At 39.9% G+C, this 26,413-nt stretch overlaps 1 protein-coding gene across 2 annotated transcripts in view; it reads left to right on the top strand.

Annotated features, from left to right (window-relative positions):
• Nucleotides 1-3,532: 3,532 nt before the first annotated feature.
• The window catches only part of LRIG3 (leucine rich repeats and immunoglobulin like domains 3), a 45,553-nt gene continuing 22,672 nt past the window's right edge, over nt 3,533-26,413 (top strand). The window contains exons 1-3 of one of the 2 annotated variants that reach the window (XM_068934178.1): nt 3,533-3,979; nt 11,659-11,730; nt 11,971-12,045. In XM_068934178.1, the coding sequence (XP_068790279.1) occupies nt 3,789-3,979; nt 11,659-11,730; nt 11,971-12,045 (338 nt within the window). In that variant the 5' untranslated portion in view covers nt 3,533-3,788. The remainder of the gene's footprint in view (nt 3,980-11,658; nt 11,731-11,970; nt 12,046-26,413) is intronic. The other variant, XM_068934182.1, reaches the window with a different exon arrangement.

The raw sequence follows: 26,413 nt of genomic DNA, 5'->3' as shown, positions 1-26,413 counted from the left end.
AAATATGTATGTTTGGACTTGAATCTTTAAACCCATGTTTATCTGATTTAAAATAATCATGGACTGAAAAAGGGTCCATTAGAGTCATTCAGTAACATCCCAATGAAAGGTATACAATTCACTACGTAACTTGCTTTCCTCTACTCCCAACTAATCCAGACACTATGCTCAGTAATCACATGGAAGAACAGAACCTAAATTTGGAACTGGGGAGAGATGTATCATTAGCCAAAGAGAGTACTTGAGGGTCTAGCTTTGCAAGAATTGTTCTCTGCAGCTGTGCCTCCCCCTCCTCAGAATCAGCCCCTTAGGCTGGCCTGTATTCAGGCTGCCATGACAAGGTCTGTCCTTTGCCTAACCACCATCACTATGGATAAGTCCTCTTCCTTGTGCAGCCACATGGAAAACTGAACCAGGGAATTATTCCAGCTCAGAACTAAAAGCTGATGGGGAGGGAGAAAGATATTGTTTTCGATGGGTTCATTTTGTCCAATCAGTCCCTTAATCCTATTGAACTTGCAGGTACAGTAATGATGATGCCAAACAGGGGAGGGTAGAAACGCCTTGCTATGCCTAGAGACAAGGGTCTGAGGGATTGTGAGACCTCTCATTTTCATATAAGCTCACTTAGGGCAAATGTAGTCCAGCCAAACCTGTGAAAAAGAGTCCTAAGAACTTCCACATTTGTATTGGCTCATGATGAAGAGACCATTGGGTCTGGGGGTTGCAGGCTCTTTCAGAGTTCCTGTCAGTGGCAGAACTGGTCCCTGAGACTTCCGAAGAGAGCAAGAAGTCCCTGTGAGAAGAAAGGCTTTCTGTCACGGGCTCTCTACTACAGCATATAAACATTTTACAGTTCATAATATAATCAATTTTAAAATGCTTTATTGAGTATTTAGAGAAAAGAAGCTGCAAAGACAAATGGATTCATTTTCTGAATTGATTTACCCTGCTTAATTTAAAACAGCTTCATCATATATTATTAACCCTTAATACGCATAAGCTTTCTCTGTTATAAGGGCACAGTATTCAATGACTGCATGAGTAGTTTTCAAAACTACAAAAACAGAAGTTCTTGCCCTTTTCAAAATTTTAATCTCTTTCTTTTGCTTTCTTTTCTCAAATTCTCTCTTCTTCCATTGTTCATATTCACACCATGTATATCATTCACTGTTACGATAAAGTGTAGAATGCTTTGCATCTATCTTTTCTTTCCTTCGGATGTTAAAACTGACAGCTTAATACCGCTGTTACCACTTACCAGTGAGTCATTGCCCTTGCCAACACTCAAGATAAGACAAGCTCACTTCTCTCAAATAAGAGGTGTTTGCTGTGCATTCTGGGAACTGTAGTAGGATTGGCTCCTAGCTACTTTAAAGCCATTTAATTTTAATACGGTATGCTATAATTCTCTGGGTTGACATAAACATGAAGATCTTAATCTTGAATTTTGATTACTTTGCAAAAGCAGCAAATGTAGCTTTTTTTACCTAACTATAAACACAACATGTTCATACGTATTTGCATCTTAGTAAAGTGGTGTGAAACAACTGTACAAGTAGAACCAAAACTTGGCACTTTTTGGAATAGAAGGAAGCTTTTCCACTGACTTCAATAGGAACACACGTAGGAGCTAAAGATGGATAGTATTGAAAAGCTGAGTTTGGCGCTGTCTGCATTTTCCTGCTTGCAATCTACAACAGCTCAGTATTTATCAGGCTTTCTTAATCTACAGTTAATTTAATGTTTTTGAAGGGAAGAAAAAGGCTGTGGAAAAAAACCCAACAACTATCACGTGCCAATGCTGCCAAGATAGTCTTCATTTACAACACATAAATGAAGGTGGCATGTTAAAAAATGCTAGTTACTTTTTTACACTCTTTTGCTTGTTTGCTTGCTTGCTTTTACGTGTAGAAAAATGTGCATTTTTGCAGCATTTGCTTGTTTTCCTGCAGTAATTTCCTTAAGGACCACCAATGGTCAATGGATCACAAGCTGACAAAACATCACACAGTTCTATATACTCAACACACCTGAAGTACTCGGGCCGACAGCAGCATGTCAGTATTTTTAGCAACTTAAGACTTGCCTGCTTGCTTTGCAAATTCGTAACTCCTGACTTAAAATAGAATGAAGCTTTGTTTCTATAACTTAACCTATTTCCTAGGATACATATGGGAATAATAAAGACAAGGACAAAATATCAGCCGTACCCTTCTCAACACTGGAGCTATCAGATTTTCAAGACCATTCGAGGTCCCTAGTGCCTAAGCTGTCATCAGTCTCCGAGGTAAAATGCATATATAAGGTGGAAGAGAAAGTACAGTGTCCTTGAGTAGGCTGACATTCTGCTTCTGCTGAGCGGGGATGGGTAAAGTCTACAGTAACTGAATCGACTGCAGGGTCTGGGTTTCCATATGGAACTTGAACAATAGGTATTTACTTAAATTGCAGAGATTACCTCAGAGATGTGGAATCCATATGCCCTGCCTACTTCCCTGAACCTCTGGAGCTCGGATCCTGTGGGGAACATAATGGGCTTAATTATGGTGTCTGGACTAGCTGTGCAGGACCCGGAAGGCAAGAGTTAACCTCACCTCACCTTTTACATCCCCGTGACCCCAGGCTTGGCTGGCAATGTGTTTGGACCTTTGCACATGCTGGAGCAGCCTCCGAATTGCTCCGGCTTGTGCTAACTGCTGGGTTGGTGGAGGGAAACCCTGAGCGCACAGTGTCAGCTCAGCACACTCCCTCTCGGGTCCCAGTCGGCGTGCGAGGGGATGAGGCGCGCTGAGAGACCCCCTTGTGTGGGGAGGGGGGCTCTCAGTGGGCCCTGAGACCCCCTTGCGCGGGCAGGGGTGCTCTCGGTGGCTCCTGAGACCCCCTTGTGTGAGCAGGGGTCCTCTCGGCAGGCCCTAGGAGCCCCCTGTGCGGGGAGGGCTGCTCTCGGCACGTCCTGAGACCCCCTTGTGTGGGGAAGGGTGCTTTCAGCGGGCCCTGAGAGCCCCCTGAGTGGGGAGGGGTGCTTTTGGTGGCCCCTGAGAGCCCCCTGTGCGGGGAGGAGGTGCTCTCAGCAGGCCCTGAGAACCGCCTGAGTGGGGAGGGGTGCTTCTGGTGGCCCCTGAGAGTCCCCTGTGCGGGGAAGGGTGCTCTCGGCAGCCGAGGCCTGGCGCTTGGTCCTGCCCCTGCTGCCAGGGCACCGCGCAGGTGTCCCTGAGGGAAGGAGGGAGGGAGAAGGGCAGCGGAGCTCCACGTGCCCCCACCGCAGTCTGGCAGCGCCCAACGGGGACCTCCCCGCTGGTGCATTTCTCCTTTCCCTCCGTGGGGCTCCCCTTTTCCTGCCCGACTCCCGAGGGAGGGAGGGAGGGAGGGAAGGGGGCCGGGAACGGGGCCGCCCCCCCCCCCGCCAGGGCGGCCCGGAGCGGCCGCGGCACGGGCCGGCGCCCGGCTTGTTGTTGTCACATGGCAGGGGAGGGGCCGCGGGCGGGGCCGCGCCGCCCTCGGGGCAGCCCCGGCCGCTCGGAGGCGAGCTGAGGCGGCGGCAAGTTTGCGGAGTGGCTGGCGGCGTTGGCGGCTGCGGCGAGCGGCGTTGTGCCCTCCCCCGCCTACACACACTTTTTTCCTTCTTCCTCCCCCCCACCTCCCCGCTGCTTTCCCCCCCCCCGGCCCAGCGGCTCCGGGGCATGAGCGGGAGCCGCCACCCGTACTGAGAGGCGGGAGGTCGCCCTGCGCCCGGCTCTGCCAGTGAGCGAGTGCGAGGGACGCGGGGCAGCGGTGCCGAGCCCGCCATGCCCCGCCGGCCCCGCGCGGCGCCCGCCGCCCTCCTGCCGCCGCTGCTGCTGCTGCTGCTGGTACCGGGGAGCCGCGGGGCCGCCGCCCGCTGCCCCGCGCCCTGCCGCTGCGCCGGGCACCTCGTCGCCTGCAGCCGGCTGGAGCTGAGCCGGGTGCCCGAGCGGCTGCCGCGGGGGGCGGTGCAGCTGTGAGTATGGGGGCCGCGGGGAGCCGGCGGGGCTGGGGGCGGCGGAGGGGGGGTCCGGCCCGCGCCCGCCCGCCATCTTCTGTCCCACGGGGCCTCGCTGCCGCTCTGGGGCCACCCCGTGCCGGGAAGAGGTGTGGGGGGGGGACGGCACAGGGTTTTGGGGAGGGAAATGCCCTTTTCGTGAAGGAGAAGGTGTTCCCAGGCCGGGGGGGGGGGTGGAAGTGCGTGAAAGTGTGGCTGCCCTGGCGCGGGTGGTGGCGGGGGCGCCGGCGGGGAGGGGGCTGCGGGCGTCAGGGCAGCCTGGACGGGAGCGGGCGGCCTGGTAAAAACTTGGTTGGCGGGGGCGAGGGCTGAGTCTGGGCCCAGTCGTGCTGTTCAGTGGGTTTTTTTTGGGGGGGGGGGTTGAAGAAGTTCTTGTGGTGACTTCCTTGGAAAACGCACAATAATCGTCAAATATATACCGGTTTCCAGCTGCTTTGTGTGTCGGGAGAATTCTCTTCTAGTTGGTGCGGTTCTTGCTCTTGGTTCTCTAATAGTTGCGGGTGTAATAGTTTTAGTAATGCTGGAGCTTACTCTATTTAATTCGGTGAGACAGACTTACTGAACTCCTAGTAACGCAAACTGAAATGCCTTATGTAGAAAATTTACTTCCAGTGACCAACTTTTACGGGCAAAGCATAAATTATTGGAACTTTCTAAAAGCCAGAAAACAGCTAAGGGACTCTTCACATTTGTTTTTAATCTCTTGTTGCTCAGATACCTTCTATATTAGTCGTATTAATTTTCTATTGCATTTCCAAAGCAGATTGAGATAAGGACTTTAAAGTAAACAGGAAGACTTTCAATTAGTTGTGGCTAATTCTGTTCAATTGCCTCGTCTGGAGGTCATGCTGTTTTACTCATGAAATGTGGATGGTTGTATTGACACCATATGGGACTGAACATATGAATGACTCTAGGAGGTGAATATTTCCCTGCAGCACGCAGGGAAAGTGTGAGGGGAAAGCTTTTTGTTTTGTTTTGTTTTTTTTTCTTTTGGCTTATGTGATTGAAACATGGGAATCAACTACCAGGTCTGCTTTACATTCAACAACTCGTTTTGCTTCCTATTAAATTTCATCCCTCCTGTTCTTTTGAACTCTTTCAGTAAGCTAACTTTAAGTTTTCTGACAAAACTTAAGGCATTTTTGATACTAAGCTACACTTCATACCTTAGTTTCATAGCTTAGTTCACTGAGGTTAAGTTAAAACCCAGATGTGACACCTAAATTAAAACCAAGGGGAGAAAATCACAGAACTTCCTTTTTTAGTGTTACTTTGAAAAGTATTTTTCATCAGCAGTAATCCAAATTTGTCTTTTCCACTTACTTTACTGAGAGACAGTAAAATACATTGCAAGGCTTTCTTGTTAGCATGAGGGAGGTTTTTCTAATTAGAATTCCCTTGGTAGTGTAAATTGTCCTTATGTAAGTTCACATTCCTTTAAAAGTGTGAGAAAATAAGTTCCACTTGTATAAATAAGCTTTGGTCTGTTTTAAGAAACCCTGCTGTGATTACTCATTGGACAGCTGCGTCACTTGGTCTTAAACTCACAGGAGTACATCTTTGTAGGTGTCACCAAACCATGTGGTCTGGCTGCTTTTGTGTAAATATTTCTTTTGTTTGTGTCAAATGCCTTAGAAGTACCCTGCTCTTTCTTCCTTCCCCTCTTAAAGAGAGAACAAGGCAGAGCGTGGCATTGCCTGTTACCTCCTGCTACTCAAGTACTTGAAACCTTGATGGCACAATGTGTAAGATTATAATGCTTTTCAGTTTTACATACTCAAGAAAAGTTTGAATGGTCCAAATCAGTTTCTCCAAACTGTGCATTTACAAATTTTAAAAGATCGTTTATGATTTTCTTGGCATATGTTTACTGTTTTTTCCTATGGAAGTCCATACTGCGTGTAGCCAAAGGCTAGTGGTTTAATTGCAGAATTTCCAGTCCTCTTTGGAAAAGAAAAGCTATTACACCATGTTCTCAACATACACAGGCAAGAGCTCCCCAGTAGGAGAGTGCAAGTTCTGGCCCAAGAAGGTCTAGGCCTTACACACCAAGACAGAAAACATGTCTGATGAAGCTGGCTTTTCATTCCTTTTGTATTCAAATACTCTAGTGAAATAAAATGAGAGTTTGGAATGTGGAAAGACTACATGACCTTAAAGTGGACAAAGAGTGAAATAAGAAAATGAGCCTGAATATTGAGTTACGTCCTGGGTTTTTTCGGTGATAAATGTGAGGCTGCTGCCTTGTACAGAAAACACTTCATGAAATGGGGTGTAAATGGGGTGTAATTGCCAGCTTTACTATAATTTAAGCCCCCCCCCCAAATCTGTAACTCTGTCTTCACATAAGATAATGATAAGGCACTGAAAACAGATAAATATTTGTAACAGCTCTGTGTACAAACAGTTTTGAAGTTAGGTTTTAATTTACTTCTAGTATGCCTATCCTGAGACTGAAAGAATGTTGCTTTGTTAGAATTGATGTGTTGTAGTCAGAAGCAGAGGGAGGCAGAGAATTTGAATGTTGGCCAGTGTCTTCAGTATTTATAAATTCTCAGTGGAATTGTGGAATACATCTTACCAGGTTCACCTAGGAATGCTAAAACTGTCAGTGAGACAGAAGGGAAAATCTAGAAGACGTTTTTCACTAGTGTTTGTGTTACATTTTTGGTATTTACATTTTATAAATCCTCTAGTTCTTTACTAGAATTGCCAGAAAAAATGGCCGTATGGTTTTCACAGCTGTTTTTCAATATTTTCCAGACGAAAACTTGAACATAGCAAGCTGATTTATGAGTCACTTTGGATCAGTGTCTTAAAACAGCTACAGCCTGGCTTTTTGTTTTTCAGCTCTCTTGATTTCTGCTGAATTAGCAGCTCTATAGGCCCCAGTGGGACTGATTAAGAAGCTGTTGCTGGATTTGCATTTTAAAATTTGACTTGGGGCTCAGTTTTCTGAGTTCTCTAAGGAAGAAGATGATAATTGTAACTAAGTGTTGTGAATTAAGTTAGAGTCTAAAAGTCATATTTATAAAATGTGTGAAGAAACACTCACCCTCTCCCTTTATGCATTAGGCCTTCTTTTCATTTTTTTATCACATAAACATGGTTATTCAGAGTTTTGTTTCAGCTTTCTAATGCAGAGGCTATGTGAGTTATGAAAGATATTCATACAAAAGTAATTGAGTACTGAAAATTCTTTCCTAAAACAGGTTTTTAAAGGGCCTCAAAAAGTATGGCCCGCTTTTTAAAGTGCGCTTCAGTAATAAGTGGTGAAATCTACTTAAATGCTCAATCACTTTTATTAGGAATTTGAGGTGAAGAACAGGTATATATACTTTTTATTGGTATAAAGAATTTCTTAATATGAACTAGGTTTCTGAAGTTTCTGAATGTACTCACTATTATTTCATGGCTTTTGAAGTTCTGGTAGTAAAAGTAATCACACAGGAGATTTTCTCCCCACTTGTGATGTGTAATGTGGTTTTTAACAGACAAGGAAAGTTCAGACATGGAAAATGGATAGTATTTTAGCATTATCAATTCCTGTTTCTAAGTAAAGGAAAAATACTGATTCACTTGCAAGTCTTTTCCTTATAGTTCTTTTAAAGTGCCTCAAGACTTCTAGCTTTGGGACAGGGATGGTAGATTTTTATATTTGAAAAATGCCTCCGATCCAGTGCTTGTAAGTTTTGGAAACGTCTATAGGTTTTACTAAAAGTCTAAGTGAGGCTTAAAGACAAATATTTTAACCCTTGGTTCACCTTCAGCAGTTCTGATTGAACTTGCAAGAAGTAGGCTTTTTTTCTGAAGTTTCTAACGCCGGTAATTCTAGAATAGTATTTATCAAAATACTTACGATTGATATTTTTCCCAGCACTTGTATATAGCTGTGTGAAACATGCAAGTCATGTTTTTATTGTCTGTTTTTTTTCCCTTCAATTTGTGTTTCACAACCTGTTGCAAGTACATAAGGAGTGACGGTTTTGTATGTATGTATTTTGTAAAGTAGGTGCCACATGGAAAATCTGAGGGTAACTATAGTGTTAAAAACAAACACAAAAAAACTGTTTGAAACCTAGTGTAAGTTGTTACGCTCACGGTTGCCTTGATAGACTCCAGATGGATGTGAGCTTGAGCTATGAGTGAAAGTGTCTGGCTCCACTGTGGTGATCATGCACAGCAGTGGTTGTAATTGCAGGATTTTTATAGTTTAAAGGACTCTGCCAAATTTTTTTTTTTTCTTCATGTTATAACTCCAGCAGAACAAATCTACTCACGTCTGTTACTGTCTGGTAGGTCCTTTAGGCAAACATGTTTTAAATAAACCTTTTGCAGAGTTTTTAGACGAAATGAAGAAATGCAGGTTTTTAGCACTACTGTTGAAAGCTCTTTGTTGAAATAATTTTTGATTCCTAATTCTTGTCTAAGGCATGAAGAACAGTAACATATTAGTCCCTAACAGCCATAACTTCACTGAATTTTGGCTGTTTGTTTGTGTAGTTCTTATAATCCCTCCAGACTAAAGCCCAATGTTGAATTAAGTTTTAGGGTAAAATTTTTCTGTGCTCTGTCTACTTTAAAGTAACAAGTTAGATTCCTATCACTATTAGAACCTAGATGTCTGTAATACCATATTTTTCACTATTTACGTTTAAGAATGCAGTGTGAAAATCTCAAATCTGCGGTTACTGTCCTCAGATGTTAAAACAAATGGGTTTTTCTCAAAACTGTAGCCAGATTAACGTTTGCACTAGATTCTTAAGGAATGAAAGATTCAGTCCTCTAACTTGAGTGCGGTTAACCTCATTTACAGGGGAACTCAAAGTCATAGTGATGAAACTAACATTGGTGGACTTTTAAAAATGTTAACACTGTATTGGTTTTCCATTTCTAAGAGGAAAAATTTTTAGGGGTTTAGACTCCTGGAAGAAGACACAGATATCTATTAGATGCCTAAGTCTGAACTAAGGTTCAGAAAACATCCTTCCATAGCCAGCTGAAGGTGGAAGGTATGCCAGTTCTCTAGGTATCTCTCCCTAGCTGCCGCCCCCCCCTCCTTTTTTTCTTTTTGAAGTGAAAAACGCCTTTCACACCTGCAGTTCTGCCCTGTGCACTTTTCTACACTTCCCTGGCTTGGAGAACATCATATTTATCTCTTCCCTGCATGTGACTGTGAGCCAGATGCCAGTGCTTATGGAGCCTCCTGAGCCCTCTGATGGGCCGCATGACATAGGAGCACATCTAATAACTGAGCACTGGATGGTACTCCTCATAATAGGCATATGTGGAACTGGGATTATTTTAAATATGTGATTTTAAAACTAATTCTGGGAGAGGATAAAGGCGATATTGGAGTTTTGTCCTGTGCTAACTGAGGAAGTGGGTGACCTGAGTCCTCCCTTGAACACTTTTTCTTTGTGTAAGTTCTGTACTGCAGGAGAAGCCTGACCCACAGGGTGGGGTGGGCAGTCTCTGTTCCTCCTGTTAAAGCTATGCCACTGTTATAGATAAGAATTCAAGACTTGGGACTCGGAAGCTAGGTATGTGGGCATACAGCTGGAGTTGCGGGGGTAATATGTGAGCTGAGATTCTTGCAAAGCAGTTACCCTGTTCTGGAAACATTGAACAAGAGTAGCATAAAGCACCAAACCGTTCTGGGAGTCCAAAACATGATTTTACTGTCCCCTTGTGATATATAAGGAGCCTAGGTACCTGATGAGGTTTCAGTTTTATATCTGTGTCCTTCAAGAATCTGCAGCAGTAGGTACAGAGAAACCCAAGCTCCAAAGATCCCTGGTTGCTCAGGGCTTAGTAATATAGCCAAGCACTTTGCGTAGATCCTGGAACTGGCTTGATCGGAGCCAGTTCTGGCCCGAGTGTAGTATAGCATGGCTGTGCTGACCATCCATCAGGATTCATCGCTTCCAAATCTGTAGGTGGGGGTGCAGCACGGGCATGTTGGAAAGCAGACATGACAGTCTCAGACCTGTGTTTGGCACACTGAGTGTAGGTGACTGTGTACTGAATCATGTTCTTCAGAAAAAGACTCCCCGAGTTTCTTCATATGTTCAACTTGAGATACACTTCATGCCCATGTGGCTTGATGAGGAGCTTAGGCTAGACATTGACTTTCAAACCCTTTTGGTGATGCCAAACACCCTCTTTTCCAAGCCCCTTCCCACTTTTATCACAGACAGACCTGTTGGGACAACATTCAGGATGCAGTGGTCTGTTAGCACAGGGTAATGTGTCATGAAATAATCCAGACCGAGAAATTCTCTTGCCTTTACCTGGTGTCACAGCTGCTCACTGCTCCAGTCTGCTAGTGCAATTGTTTGTGGGTCTGTGTTGCAAATTCTGTCCCTGAAGCAAGACGAGTGACAAGAACTTAAAAATAGTAAAGCCTTTGTTTCTTGCCTTGGATAAACTCAGCGTTCTAGTGTTCATCAACCACCTTGCAGACAGTTGTATCAGTGCAGGTAAGATGGTGACAGGTAGTATGGGAACAGGAACTTACAGGTTTTGGTGGATAGGTGACTAATAAAGGGGACAACAGGGCTAGCCGTAGTGAAAGACTAGTTGTAAATCTGTACCACTTGCACAGATCTCTGTAGGCCTGCAAGTTTGGGTTTCCGTAACTTCTCTGCATTCTTTTGTATAGTCATTATTTTTGTTTTTGTGGTGTTTCCAGTACCTCTGAGACCACAGCAAATGCTTCTTGCATGGTATTTTCAAATGTTCAAGAGGACACACTATAAAGATGCATGGTGTCTGTAGGTGAAAAGAATTGAAGATTAACAGTGATCAAGAAAATGTGTTAGATTCTTGGTACTCTACCTTGTTTTGTAGCAAACACTTCTCCCTAAAGAAGTATATGTGGAACTTCATTAACAAAGTTTCTTACAAACTGCATCAATATGTATATATTGGGATCTTCAGTGCAGAAAGGAAAAAGCTGAGTGATACAAGCTGCTACTTCAAGTGCAATTAAATCTCATATTAATGTGAATAGTATTCAGACATCTTAAAATTCAGCATAGTGTTTGGCCTTGTGTCTGTTTTCTTCTGATATTGTATATTTAAGCTCTACATTAAATTTGGTTATATAAGACTTCTGAATGATATATAAGGCATGAAAATAGAATTGAAATTTCTGTACTGTCATTATTAGCTAGTTATGATTTGTGAATTGCTTTAGAGAAGCAAGTGAGAAGACTAGATGATAACAGATAGTCTGATCTTGACCCAAGAAATGAGACTTTCCCTGAAGCCAAGAGGTTGCTTTAGCTGGAGCTTTTGTTTTGAAGGGGTGGGGGGAGGTTGTTGTTGGTGTATATAAATATTGAGATGTCTTAAACACACAGCCACATGCACACACAACCTAAAATGATTCTTCTGAATTGTTCAGAGCTGCAGGAAATTCTTTGATGCTACTGGTAGTGATCGAGGCATTTACAATTATTTACACATTGTATACTGAAATGAGTTTCTATTCTGATTTTACTTATATCAAAAACTCACTTTTTATATACTTGGAGACAAATGATAACATAGTTTGGATTGAAATTGCATTGCTTTACCTAGGATTTTATGGCAAAATTGACAACTTGTTTATTTTTGTAACCTCATAGGGACTTAAGTCACAACAGCTTATCTTCAGTCGAGACCAGTTCCTTGGATCACCTTCATAGTCTTCGGGAAGTGTAAGTTAATTTGTCTTAATTAAAAATGAATTGTTTGGGTATGATAATTGTACAGCTGTTTCTCTAGGGATAAGTGGTTGAAAAACGAAGATGTTCGCCGTTCTTCTGATATGCTACGTTAAATGAAACATGAATTAATTTCAAATTTTGGGGTGACATTGTTCGGCAGTTTAGCCAAACATACGATGTATGTACTTCTGATTGACGTAAAAGCTGACTCTCCCTTTTTAATATTAATAGGAAGTTGAACAACAATGAACTGGAGATCATTCCAAATCTGGGGCTGGTCTCTACAAATATAACTCTTCTGTCTTTGTAAGTAGATCTTATTCTTCTCCCTAGTTAGTGGAACTAATTCCACAGGTTTAGTGGAAATATATATATTACAGAGATTAAAGTAAAATAATTGGAAATAGAACAGCTTGTGGTTAGGAAGTTGATTATGTCACATTATCTAGCAAGTTGTTTAAAATATGTATAATTGAGTTTAATCTGTGTAGGTTTTATGCTTCCCTCAATGCAAAGTCTGCATTTAGAGTTAATTTATGTTGTGGTAGTACCCAGAAGCCTCAGCCCTGTTGTGCTAGGCATTGTACAAACATTAGTAAATTTATACAAACTTGTACAGTGCAGACTTTAAAATAAGAATTATATTCTGTTCTCATGCATCTTGGCTGAAATTCCAGTTGTGTTAAATTGTGGCAAAATTCTATTAATTTCAGTGGAGAAGATGGGGAAATCCTCTCACTGCACGCCTTCAGGACAAGTGTCTAGGTTAAAAGATGTTGTGGCAATATCTTAAAATGCCTTTGAGTCAATTTTTGTATGTGGCATATAATTTTTACATCTGCAGTAAGTACATATAGCTGTGACACACATTCAGTTATGTCTATGTTCATTACTTTATTTGAAATAAATTACGAGGTTCCTTGGTGGAACATCTGTAATATCCGTATAAAGTTGAAAAAGTCATATGGGGCCCTAAACCCTTTGAAAGTCCTTAAAATAAAAAAATTATTTTTAGAATAAAAATTTTTCTTTTAAACTTTTATTTTAAAGGAAGTCTTATTCCTATAGATTTCACTTGGAAATTTGATTTTCTTGGTGATCTAATTTCTCTAAGATGTTTGATGGAAATGCTAAAAAAAAAATAGTTGCTATCGTACTGTTCATTAGAAAAAAGATGTTCTTCATGTGTGGAATTTTGTTTTTATCGATGGAAATCTAAAGGATTTAAAGCCCTCTGACCGAATCCTGCCTTTAAATACAAATTGCAAGTTAGCTTTCTCAGGGAAGCTTGAAGGGTTAAAACAATAGAGTCAACTTTGGAAAGCTGTTCAATTAATTAAATTGATCACTATTCAATTGCTTACATCTGGTGATTTATAGGGGTTTGTTTTTACTCTAGGCCCAGGTCAGCTAAGTCAGCTGGTGCAGCCGCTGTGTCTGGGCTGCTCTGTTTGAATAAGAACTAAGTGACATTTGATACTGATGTGGTTTCTTACAGATCAAAATCAGAAAAGAATGAAAGGAAAAGCAGATGGTGTCTGACAAATAACTCTATTTCTATTTTGTATTAGCACTGGTGTTGTTTTTATACTGACATAACACTCTGTAGTTTAAGTATCTCATTGATCTAAAGAATATACTTTTATTTAACTCTTGGCATTGTTAAGGTTCCTTTTACCGTAAGGTTGGAAATGCTAACATAATAAAGTGTTTAAAATCCTCCTGCCCCTTACTTTTGATGAGTACAAAGTTGAGAATTTGTCTCGACATCTCTTCTACTCTATCCCATGGAAACTAATCTAGTTTAGATGAACCTAAAATTACCCCTCTGCAGCTGTGAAAAGATTTTTGTTTTCTTTTGATAGTATAAATAAAAATCAGTCATTGCTGGGTTGGTTGTTCCATGTCCCTGGATCACTAGCTTAGTTTCATTTACCCACCTGGCCAAACATGGGGAAACCTTTGTTAGGTCTGTGCTGTGCACTACATACTGATATTTAAAAGGGAGACAAAAATCTTTCTAAAAGCTGTTATTATACTACCAATGCAGTTAAAGTTGGGCTGGTTGGGTGCTGGCTTATTTTCATTCTATTTAGAACTACTTGGCAACCTTCTGTATGGTGTCAGGATATTACCAAATATATTCATTGTGCCCCAGCTGGGATTTAGTATCTATTGTATGACCACTGTAAAGATTCATTGACATTAGCATGGTAGAAATTACTCTTTAAGCAATTTAAAGTTCTACGTTAACTTATGAACGTCAGGGTATGATGGTTAAGACAATTGTGCTACATCAGGATTGATCTGTGTAGAAAGAATAGAAAATTAAAGTGTGGCATTAGATTTTCCAATAAATAAAGCATCTTGTGACTGTGACAGAGGTTTCCCTTTTGAACATCTCACAGGTTAGAAGTTATGTCAGAAAGACATCAAACCTCATTTTACAAAAAATGATATAAATAAAGAAGAATAAACAAACAACAGTTAACATAAAAAGTATATGCAATGTACTGGTATCATGGACCAAAAAATAGATCAATTTAATGCTTTTTTTTTTTTGTAAATGGAAAAAATGTTACTTTTTTTTTCCTATGCTGGATTTTATTTGGAGGGGTTGGTTCAGACTGAGTTGTGTAATATCTAAGTCATGTGAAGAGAGTACATACGGAACAATTAGAATGTGATTTTTAAAACCACCAAAGAATAACTGTATTTGAAAAATACTTCTGATGACTTTCTGCAGGATTTTCAACTTCTATTAAAAAAAAAAAAAGGAGCTTGTGGAGTCTTTCTAAAACAAACTACTGTTTCCTTGTTGAGACGTTGTTCTTACTTTCAGATAATGGCAGAAAAGAGGGTGTCAGTCTTTTGAAACTTTATATGATTACATTTCTTATGAGATACATATATGTCTGTTCACTACTGTTTGTTGAAAAGCCAGTTGTTTTTTCCAAGGAGTCTTCAAGGAATGCTGTGGAAGCGATGCGCTCCTTTCTTACCAAAATCTTTACTGTTAAAGACTGTCTCTTCTAAGAAGAGGAAAATTTTTCCTGGTGCTTATCACTCACCTGTAGAGCTTTGGATTTTTACCTATTCTAAAGGATTTTTTTCTTGCCTTGGAAAGGAAATCATACTGGTGATATGTAAACAGTGAATAATAGTGCAGGTATCTCCACATACCACTATATCTCTAAATTCTTTGAGCAATATAAGCCGGCATGGGTGGATTATCATGTTAGTGTAGTTTCCATTTCTGGGGGTAACTCATTTCCAGCTATCTAACTGATATTTATCTAGCATAGATATTTGCATGCTGCTGAATTATGCAGCGTAAACATACTGAGAGCAGCAGATGTTCCCAGTCTCATACTCAAAGTCTACTGGTAAAATTAAACAATGATGCAAAAATTTTGGCTTTTATGGATGGCAGCTGAGAGTTGAACAGCATGGGAGAGGAAAGTATCATACAGGCACCTGCCCCCACACACCCCTGTGAAGGAATATGCGAGCAAATGCAAGTGCACTCTCGTTACGTGACTGGAAGTGCATCTGTTGTTTATTCATGGGATGAGTATGTGTCATTGCATGGGCACAGCAGAACTTCTGAGCCTCCCTGGCAGTCTGGAATCTGGCTGTGAACTAAATGGGTGGTACTCTGGGCTAAATCTCGTCTGCAGGCCTTTGGTTGTGCATCTGTGAGGGCTAACACGCTGACAGGTATAATAACCTAGTGGACAGAGCAAAGGGTCGATTTATCTTCCCTACCCTAAATATATGAAAATTTGCTGTCTTAAGTACAAGTTAGCTTGTATAGACCCTCTTCAGGGTGAGTGGAGAAAAGCAGTCTCTTTCTGAAGTGATTTGTCTTTCCTAAGATAGGTCAGATGACTTGTCTGCTAAAGCCCATCTAGATACCTATTTTAGGTTAGTTTTTAAATGTTGAAAGTTAAGTTCCATTCACAATGTCCAGCCAATTTCTTGGGCATGCCTGTTTTATTGTGATGTTATTTGTAGAGGTCTGATGGCATCTTTCAGCATGCCTGACTACTTATGTTAACGATTTCATACTGAAATTTCAGGCTGTTGTTTGTGCTTAGGCACCCAGCCCTTTCCTCAGTTTCCTGTGAGAGAGGACAAGAAGAGAGCAGTCCAAGTAGAAACAGAGAAGTTCAGTCATTTGACAGAAATTTCCAGCTCTCCAGTCAGAGCAGTAGCCCTAGCCAGGCAGCCAGGTCACCCCAAGAGCACGACAATGCAAGCTTTTCGGGAAAATACTGAATTTAATGACCAATTACCACAAATATAGTAATGCATACATACTGTACATGATAATGTAGATGTTTTAATGTAGCTGTATTTTTCTATTCCTAGAACTAAAATGTTAGAAGTTTCCTTATTTGCATTCCTGAAATGCTTGTAAAACCAGTTAAATTAACATGGAATTTCTTTACATGAATTTTAGTAGTTTTACATTAGGAAGTTTTGCAGCTCTGTGAGGAAAAAATACTTTTCATTATTTCTACATAGGTGGGTCACTTCTATGTCAGGCGTAGAAATTGGCACTAATGCCTTAGTAAGAGAACAAGCGAAAATTCCGGAGTTTCCTAAAGACTGCTGAGTTGGTTACGATTTTAATGGCACTCCTTATCCAAGATATACCAGTCTTTCCCTGTTTATCCTGAAAATCTCCTGGAATCTGTGATGTTGATACATGAGAAGAGAGCTAGTATTACCTTTCAGGTTTGTCATTGCTGTAAAGTTTTGGACCTAATTTGAGTCTAGAACCCCTACACTAAGACCCTGAAGAGTGAAGCGATTTTTGACTTCTGTTGTCTTTTGTATATACTGATGAAAAGGTAGTGTGTACTAAAATTCAATCAAATATACATCAGCATGGCCACTTTTGTGGCTGTAAGCTAGTGATGTTTGAAAGCCTTCCTAGATTTTCCCCCCTGTGCCCAGAAAGTACGGATAAGCTCTTTCACGGTTCCCTGGAAAATATCATAAAGTGTCTCCCCTTATTGCTGTAAGGATACTCCTCCAGAAGTCTTGGTGTCTCTCTTGGGAAGAGATACCTAATCAGTATGAATAAAACAAACAAATGTTGTTTGTCAGTGTGACAAACACTTCTCTTTTAACTAGGATACATTAGAGATAAGTGGTGCTAGTTACATATCAGACTAAAGGTGTGGTTTTCATGCAAGCCTGAGACTTGACTTTATTCAGTGTTGTAATTTTTGTGTGTAGGCATGTGTGACTTATGTCATATAAAATAAATGTAAAGACATATGTAGGACTAGCATATAAGAATCAAAGTGCTTTAAGTGCTCAAGAAATTATTTGGGTTAATAAACAATTACTTTGAATGTAGTCTACTTTAATTCCGAAGAATTGGAAATCTCCTAGTAATCGGTGACTAAGGACCCTTAAAGATACTCGGGGTTGTGATTTAACTGTTGTAAGGGAGAGCAGTGCTGCTCTCCCTTAGAAGTAGACAGAAACCAGTGATTACAATAACCTTGTAGAAGAGCATTGCATGGTCTTTAACTAGCAAATATATATATTTGTATAGGGATTCTCCTTTAAAACTCTTCAGAAGAAAAATAACTAATTTTAGTGTGATTAATGTTTTGAATGGGAGATGGATGCTGACTGATTTGCGAATGCTGTAGCACGTAGGCTTTGTTTAAGAACATACAGTTTAAATAAGAAACACATACTGCTTTACTTAAGAGATTTTTAAAAATATACACATAACTGTGAACACCATCCAACATCCTCAGCATACCATATCCTCGAGTACTGTGGAAAATGGCAGCAATCAGAAACTTTAGAGACAGAGACCAACCTTAATTTTAAGTATTAGAGTATTCTTCCTCCTCAACTGAACTCTATGTTATTTTTATCAAAATATATATGAGAACTAGAATTAATATAAAACAACAAGTTTATTATTTCTACATCCAGGATATGTTATTTAATAGTCATCTTGCTCTCCCTAGGGTCTAGGAAAGCCATACATGCCAAAATCTCAACTGCAATGTAGTGTGAAATTCTAACATTGGACTAGCTTTAAATGGCAGAATGTTTTAAATACATTTGTGTTTTTCCATTTTATTTGATATAAATTATTTCAAATAAAGCATTAATATATATGGAGCAGGTAATTTAGCTGGAAATAGTCTTGTAGCTTGTAAAGACTGACCGTGTTAGTGTAGAACCCCCAAAATATTCAGTCTTACTAAAGCTATAGTAGAAAATACAAAGTTCATGCTCTTGAAATAAAAGGGACATTGATGACTTAAAATGCAATAATATTTTTTCAAATTTTGCATTAATACGATGTTTGTTATGTTTGAACTTCATGTGAAAATTCTCCATAAGAGAGGCATAGAATATGCAGCATTGTACAGGTTTACACAATACAGTAACAGTATTCTCCAGCTCCCCCTGGACAGGGAGCCTTTAAGGCAATTGAAACAGAGTCCCATGGCCATTCCATTTTGATCTTTGAAATGATGAAAAATGTTGCCAGTATTGAGATTTTTTTTGAAATGTACCCACTTGACTGTTAGGTGCTGAACTGCATCTACAGGTCATGTTTCTAAGCACTTTTTATAGCCTTCAGTTTGTAACGTTTTTCTGTTGGTATAGGCTGAATTTGAGTGTATTGAATTTGAAGGCGTGCACTCATGTGTCTTGGATGTTTAAAAAGGTAGACAAAGAATATTAACCGACAAGATTGGTCAAAAGATAAAAATGACCAAAAGGACTGGGAGAAGTAGCCAATCTTAGCTGGTTGCAGGGCTTACAAGTTTTTCATGGTAATCAAAATTATTCCAACTTTAAATGTAGCTTTCTTATCAGTCCCTCTGAAAAGACTTTGACTACTTGATTATTAATCTCAGACCTTTGGTTTTCAATGAGCACCTTTGAAAAACTAACCTAAAAGCTTAAAAGTCAATTGCTATACTGACGGAAGTGCAAAGTCATTCTCTTCAAAGGAAGAAAAAAAGTTATCAAAGCCATCAACGATAGTTTGTTAAAAAATAGTTTTTTTGGTCACTGAAAATGAGCAAAAACCCAGAGAATGCTTTAAAATTTTTTTTTTCCAGATCCAGAGAGCCAAGGTTTAGCTTTGTATCTTACTATACTAGCTGCTTCCTGCTATCTTGCTTAATTGCTCATTAATCCTAATTTTAGTCATCAGTAAAGTTTCCTCAGTGGACAGCACACTTTGCTCCGATCTGAATAAAATCCAGCTGATGAAAGACCCGGTTACAGCCTGGTTGTTTCCTGAGATGTATAAAAGCATTGTGCTTTCAGGCAGTGGAGATAGAGCTAACTGTTGGGATTCAAAACATTGGCATGAGAAACTTATCATGTTGTTATGTCGTTATCTTTACTTATAGGGTGGATGGGATTGTTCTTGCTGCCAGCACAGATATGTAATCTGAAAAAAGGTTTTCCTTTATAGAAAGGATTTGTCTTTATAGCTCTTAAAACTAAATAAACCAACTCTGACGTTGAAAAGTGGCTTCTCATAGATCTTTGTTACGCAAGATACCTAGCTTATGACCGAAGACTTGTTAATTCATCTGTTTTAAGCAGCTTCATTCTTCCTGCTAGCTTCCATTCTCCTTACTAGGAAGAACAAGGTAATCTTATCTCCTCCTCTTCTGAGGAATAATAAAGGATATACTGGTCACTGATCTTCATTCTTGCTTAAAATCAACTCTCTGTTTTCAGAATGACGCTCCTCTGAAATTAGTTTGCACTGTTTCATTCCTATCCTTGATTAATCCACATATAAGCTAAATACCTATCTAACTTTGTGCACAAAGTAATGCTACTGAAGAAAATATGTGGTTAATCAATTGTACTATGTATGAGTGATTTTATTTTAATATTGTATGTCCATTTCTGTTTAAAATATGGAAATACATGTTTAAACATGTATTTCCGTATAATGGGCTTTCCAGATCATGCTTCAAGTATGTGCCTTGAGAAGTAAAATTAAATTCATGGAAGCAACGTACATAATAGGTTATACATCTGTCCCAGCTGGCAGTGTGGCAGTAAGAATGGTAATTTACACTGGCAGTATCTTAATGAGGAAAGCTCCTTCCAAGTGCCTTCTCTAAAAATGCATCTTTTCATTTAAGATTGTTTGGAAAAAGGTATGTTTAGGGGAGATTGTTTGGGATAGGTATGAGAAATTTGCCCCTCTGTTATCTAGCAGTAGGTTGGAAATGGAAGCTGTGTAAAATCTGGAAGAACACAGTCTCAGCTGATGGTTTAGAAACCTATAGTCACAAGAATGAAGTTTAGACACAACTCCTGAAAATGAAAGCTTACGTTCAGTAGGAGTGGATGCCTTTCCCTTCTGCGTTTGCCAGAGAAAGTGGTATTGTGTGTTTATAAAGCCAACATACTAAACTGGAGTCTGGCTCCCAATATTAAGAAATTTTTGGTCAAATATTTTAAATCCTTGTCATCTCTTCAGTTACCACGTTATTATGGGAAGGATTAAGATTTCGATGCTGCCTGGAAGAGTTTGTTTTGAAGAAGGATTTGAAAAAAAGGATAGAGGAATGCCAGACTGGGCTTCAGGCATAAGGCAACTTGGAGAAAGTCCCAAAAATGAGAGTGGTGGTAAACCATGTGTGACTTGGGCTGAAGTTGTGAGCAAAAAGCTAGAGCGAAGAAACTTACTGGAATTAGTTTTTGCAGTCTTTGACGTTTAGCGTGGAGAGTAAGAGGAAGTTAAATGAAAATTTGCAAAGGAACTTGTCTTAGTCGGAGTTGGAGACGTGGAAACAGGTTTTTACGGCAGCGGTTTAGACTGATGGGAAAGGGAAGAAGTATTTAGAAAGTTGTATTTCAGCTACAACGAACTCCAAAATAGTGAGAGCCTAGATGAATGCTTTTGCAATGAGAAAGGAAAAGAATGCAAATTTTAGGGCTATTTTCAGTGGAAAAACATTGCATGATTTTCTGATCAACAGTATTAAAAAGATTAATTAAAGCAGTAATAATGGATCTGAAAAATGCAAAACAATATTCCTGTGTGACAAGATGGAAGAATGGCAGGAAATTTTACTAGGGAAAATTGTGCCAAGTTGTAGGGCATACGGTACAGAGAATGAGGGAAGTCAGAAAGAAATTAAGAGGTCAAGAGTAAGCATCACAGTTACAGCACAGAGAAATAGTTATTGCAATAGAGCAGTCAGATGTAATGACTCAGAGCCAGACATCGCCCCCCCTTTCCCTGGCCCTATGGGAAACGGACGTTGACAGAAGAGTCCTCTACTTCTTACTAGCGGTTGAGATGAGTGGGTCTGGAAGAGTGTAAGTCTGAAGTCTAAGGAAGAATCCTCCAAAAGGGAGGATTGGCTCTGTGGAAATGAAGGACAGATGTTTTTACTTAATGAGTCCACGCATTAGATTGAAAATGTGATTTATAATATGGGTGAACGGTATGCTGGATTTAATCTAGCTGGCATGAACTCATAGCTGTATGAGATTTTAGAATGAACTATCAGTCACAGAGTATACCAAGTCCACAGAGGGCTATTATTCCTGTTGTTAGCCCCTGCTGAAATAGCTATGCCTTCTTTGCTGCTGTTTACCCTAGTTAAAGTAATGCACTTAAACATTCACTTGGATATTGCATGCTAAGTAATTTGTGATTTTTTTGGCGAGGCAAAAAAGTCGAATTGGAACCAGACTCTAGTGTATCAAGAGAAGAGTTTGGAAAGAAATTTTAATTAACTACATATTAGTATTATGGCTGGAGTCAGGAAAGAATTGCTGTGAAAAGTATCAAGTGTTTGGAAGCTTGGATTTGCTTCCATCTTCTTTCTGAGACCACCATCTCAGAGGTGTTTCACTCTACATCTCTCTTTTCTTCTTTCCCCTGTTTATTTGGCTTGGGAATCAGTAAACCTTTGGTCTGAAGTTTTGGATAGAGACTTGATTGACTAAGGAGAGAATCGGAATCTTGAGTTTGTACTTTGTGCCTATATACCACAAAAAATAAGCGCACAAAATAAGACCTGAGGCGGTGCTGATGTCTGGCCTAAAAGAGCAATGACATACTAGAAATCGGGGAATGAAGGAGAACCTCAAAAGAAAGAGCAACTGCTTGCCTTGAGGAATGTGAGGAGTGTGTGTGTGAACTAGGCAGCAGACTTTCTGACTTACCAGTAGGACTGGAAGTGAGCCAGAATCCTGACTCTACTTCTGGCATCTACTTCTCTGCGATAGAAGTTTCACTTGAAATATTTATGTTTCTATCTCTCACAATTGCAAAGATTCAAAAAATTTGAAGTTCTAATTCAGTGCCTGGGTCTGCAGTTGATTGTCTGATTGTGAGAAAGGTGTGTAGTCTTATTTGTATCAGGGGATTTTTGTAAGGGGAATGTTAAACTTGAAACCGTAATTCCAATATTTTAAATGACATAATTTTTCATTACAGTCTGGCTAGTTTTAGTAGGCAGATGAGTAGAAATGGAAGGAAAAAAAATGCCAAAAGATCTTTTTTTCCTCCTTCTTTCCCCTCTTTAGGAGTTACTGAGACAGTTTCCTGTAGTATGTACTCCTGAAACTTGTGCAGCCTCGTTCTAAAAGCCCCAAAACATGACTCTTCCAAGGCTTTCTGAGGAAGTTTGTTACAGTCCTGATCTTTCATCTCTATTAGCAATTATATTTTCTTTTTGCTTAAATTTTCTTCCTCTCAATGTCTTCACATCATTGTTTATTATGAGACCTCCAAAGGTAATAGAGCGGAAGACTCGGAGGAGTTTGGGTGTGGGAGGAAATACAAGAAACAGTAGCTGATAGAACTGTGTGACAAGAGTCATATCACACTGATGGGTGAACGGAAGGAATACAAGGAGCAGCAACCACAAAGATTAGGGCAAGCGTGAAAAAGCAAGCTGTGTGCTGTAGTGGAGTGTAACTGAGACCACCCTGTGCGTGCTTAGATGGAAACGGTCACGTGGCTGCCTGCAAGCCAGCTCTAATCTGGAAGCCATGTAAACACGCGACCCTCAAACTAAAGATTTGTGAATCCTAGTATGTTGGCTTAAACAGTGCTCAGTAGCATGTATCTAGACTTAGCAGAACGTTTTTTGCTTTGCACATCCTCTTAGTCTCTAATGCTAGACTCCAATATAATCTCATTAGCCTGTTCATAAAGCCAGTCTAGTATACCCTGTCTGCCAGGGCTTAGTTCTTGAGGGGCAGGAGATAAAGGTCTTACTTGACAATCACACAATTTTTTAAAACACAGCTGCATTACATGGAGCAACTTTGGAGAGCACGCTGCACGGGCACACAGCTCTCTAAATGTGTCTTCATAGACAACTTCATTTTTGACCAGTTTGTTCTACCTCCAGACTCATATGCGTGTTCCTTGTCAGAATCATGGTGTAAGATAAGGCCAAAAGGTTCTCAAAAAACAACGGATCAACATCTACTTGGAGCGAAGAGTAGGAAAGAAGACCAAGAATTTTATGTGCTGAGGTTCTGAATTAGGGGTAAAAGATAGGATTTCAGGTCTTAAGCTATTTCAGAGAGAGCACTTCCGTGCTATAAGATCAAAGCAGTGAAGTCACATTTTTAAGCTTCCATAGCTGTTTTTCTAAGAGAGAAAACATTATGCAGTGACAGTCTCATCAGGACATACTCAGTCATACCATCTCATATCTTAAAAAATGACTTCCTTCAGAAAATGTGAACGACTGTCTCTAAATAGTGTTAACTAGATCCTTAACAAGATGGATACGGAAGTTGCTGTGCTGTTTTATGTTTCCCCAGAGCCAAAGAAGGTACAAGTCAATGTGTCAGATATGCTGTAGCTGCTGTTTATATAGAGTGAATCTTGAGATCATGCTTGATTGGGCTATTAGAAATGTTTTGGCGTAGTGGTGTGGTTAAAGTCATGAATGCTGAGAGGGAAAGCTTGGGTTTCTTTTTCTCATGCTCGCATTGAAAAACTGGTAGTCTCTTAAGCTGATGTTCACACAAGCTTATGTAAAAATAATTAAATCAGTCTACGTGCGCTCTTTTGTTGTTTTTGCTGCAAGTTAGAGTATAGGCACTCAAATAGCAAAAGCCATATATTCAAACTCATGTAGATATTTTGGGTGGTTTTATGTGTATTTCTCAGTGCCCCTGCTTCTTCAGCCGTAACAGACCAAGTTCTAAGGAAGTTGTAGCATGTTGCTGTTTGTTTCATACGAAGAAATTGAAATGTGCTTGGTCCAGGTGTACTTCTGTGAGAACTTGATGTGCTGGTTCTCTTGTTGCAAGGGGATCTCTGATTCTTATGATCTTTCCCTGCAGGATCTGTAAAATGAAACCAACATGGTATGCACAACTCTTCTGTCTGAGCGCAGTAACAGCACTTGGCTGGAAAGCTTTTGCATAGAAGACAAACTTGAATTTAATTATGCCAAGAAAGAGAATACTGTTTGATTCTGTCCTGATACATTAGATAGGCTTACATTTTCAAACATTTCCTTCTCGACTAATTTTTAAAATAACTTAGCAGTTATGAGGAAGTTGACGTAATTTTTATTTGATTTACTTAAATGATGATTGTAAAGAAAAAATAAAATCAGAATTAAACATTCTAATTTTAATTAGGACTTGGTCTTCAAGTAGAAGGGTTTGGCATGTTTTCAGCACCAGATAATTTCTTTTAGTTGTGAGTTACTGAGTTTGGTGTGTGTGTTTTTTTTTTTTTTTTTTTTTTTTTTTTTTGACGGGAAGACTGGGTTAGGAGACTGGGGTAATAACGAGTGAAGTGTTTATATATTTTGCATTTGAGTAGCTCCCACAAATGTGAGTAAGTAGAAAGGTACGGTGGGGGCTCATTGGATTTTCGTTATGAGATGGAATAGAACTTTGATGCATAGCTCTGTATCGGTGAACAAAAGAAGTTAATTTCTCCACACAGTGTGACTTTACCATCACCAAAAAAAGAGAAAAGCATTCCCCAAAACAAACAAGGTGCCTTTTTTTTTTTTTTATTATCGTAACCTGGTTTGTGTCAGGTAATTTGCCAGTTAGTTTAAGTGCTAATCTGAAGGCTGTATAAGAGTTTTATTCAGTTCCATTAGGTCCAACTAAACTTTGTAATACAGGGGCTATTATCCTGCCAGTTGTAAGGAATTTCTGTTTTATGAAGCAGTGCTAACACAAAGACAGCACTGTGTAAGCTGTGTCTATAACTGAACACTTTCACACTGCAATTTAGGAGGCGTGCAGTTCAGGAAATTGCTGGCTTCTGCTGGAGCACACTTTTACTGCAAGGAAAATTTTATTCGTCATTCAAGTAATTGGCAGTTTTAATACCTTGTTAGTAATTACCTTATAAACAAACTAATGCATAAAGGCAAGGCTCTATGACCTGTTATCTAACTCATAGTCTTATTTGGCCAGTGGAACTGACACGTGGTGGTGGTGGTTGTTGTTGTGTTTTATTAAAGTAATTTGTTTCCATTTATTGTAAATACTTTCAGCTAAGAGTTAAAACAAAAAAAAAAAAAATGCAGCGTACCTCTACCAGACAGCCTGAGGAGTGAAACACGATATGGAAAAAGATCAGCGTTGGAGGGGCTGCAAGATCACTTACCCGTTCCCACATGTGGTTGAAAGGGCCATTAATCTAACTTCTGTTTCAGTTTTTGAGACGGGTTTTTTTGTCTTGAGTAGTGGTCATAGTCCTCTCACCTCTGCCTAGGTGAGGGTTGCCCATGCTATCCTAAACCTGTAGCTTATTGTTTGATCCAAAGCAAATATCTCCAATAAAGGCAAACACATTTCAGAAGCGATATTCTTTTTGATAGTTTTACCTGAAAATGCCTTTGCCTGCAATCTCTTGAAGCTGAGGAGAGCTCCTAAATTTCAGTCATTCATCATCCTAGCTATAGGATGATGTATCACAGCCAGAACTGACTTGAACTTGACAAGGTGACAGGATCATTTAGGGTTACCTTCATTTAATTAGTCATGATCTGTTTTCCCTTATGTGCCATTAGCCCCAGATGAATAGCCCTGTTGATGTTGTTGGGGTGTGTGTATGATTCTGTAAGTTTTGCAAGTGGGATGGAAAACCTGGCAAGACTTCTGAGTACGAACATGAAATACAATGGCTGCAAAAAGGCATGTTTCATTGGAAGTAGAAAGAGGGGTGTTGCTAGTGGCAGATGAAAACATACATGTGTTTAAAGAGTTGCAAAGTTTTTGTTATGGAATAGAGTGTGATGCCTTAGTTGAAGTTTGAGCGCACACGAAGTCCAGAGCCTCTCTCTGTAATGAGCTATAGTAAACATGACTTTTATTCTTTGCTAACAAACAAGTAAAAGCTATGAAATAGTAGGGGTGAAATAGTAGGTCTAATTTCAAAATACGAATAGTATCTTTCTGGGGGAGGTACACTGTCATGCATATCTTCTAATCTAGCTCTGTTTTTTTGGAAATTGAGACTGATTTTCATGCTGTAGTGCTTTTTTGTGCTTTTTTTTTCTTTTTCTTTTTCTTTTTTTTTTTTTTAAATGAAGCAAAATACATAGTGACTGTGATGTTAGTTTGGTTAAAACAGAAAAAAACCTAATCTGAATTCATTGCAATACTGTGACATGCTACTCAATACAGATAT

Source organism: Struthio camelus, chromosome 1 (genome assembly GCF_040807025.1).
Source record: "Struthio camelus isolate bStrCam1 chromosome 1, bStrCam1.hap1, whole genome shotgun sequence".
Taxonomy (NCBI): domain Eukaryota; kingdom Metazoa; phylum Chordata; class Aves; order Struthioniformes; family Struthionidae; genus Struthio; species Struthio camelus.
This window is presented reverse-complemented; position numbering and strand designations above follow the sequence as displayed.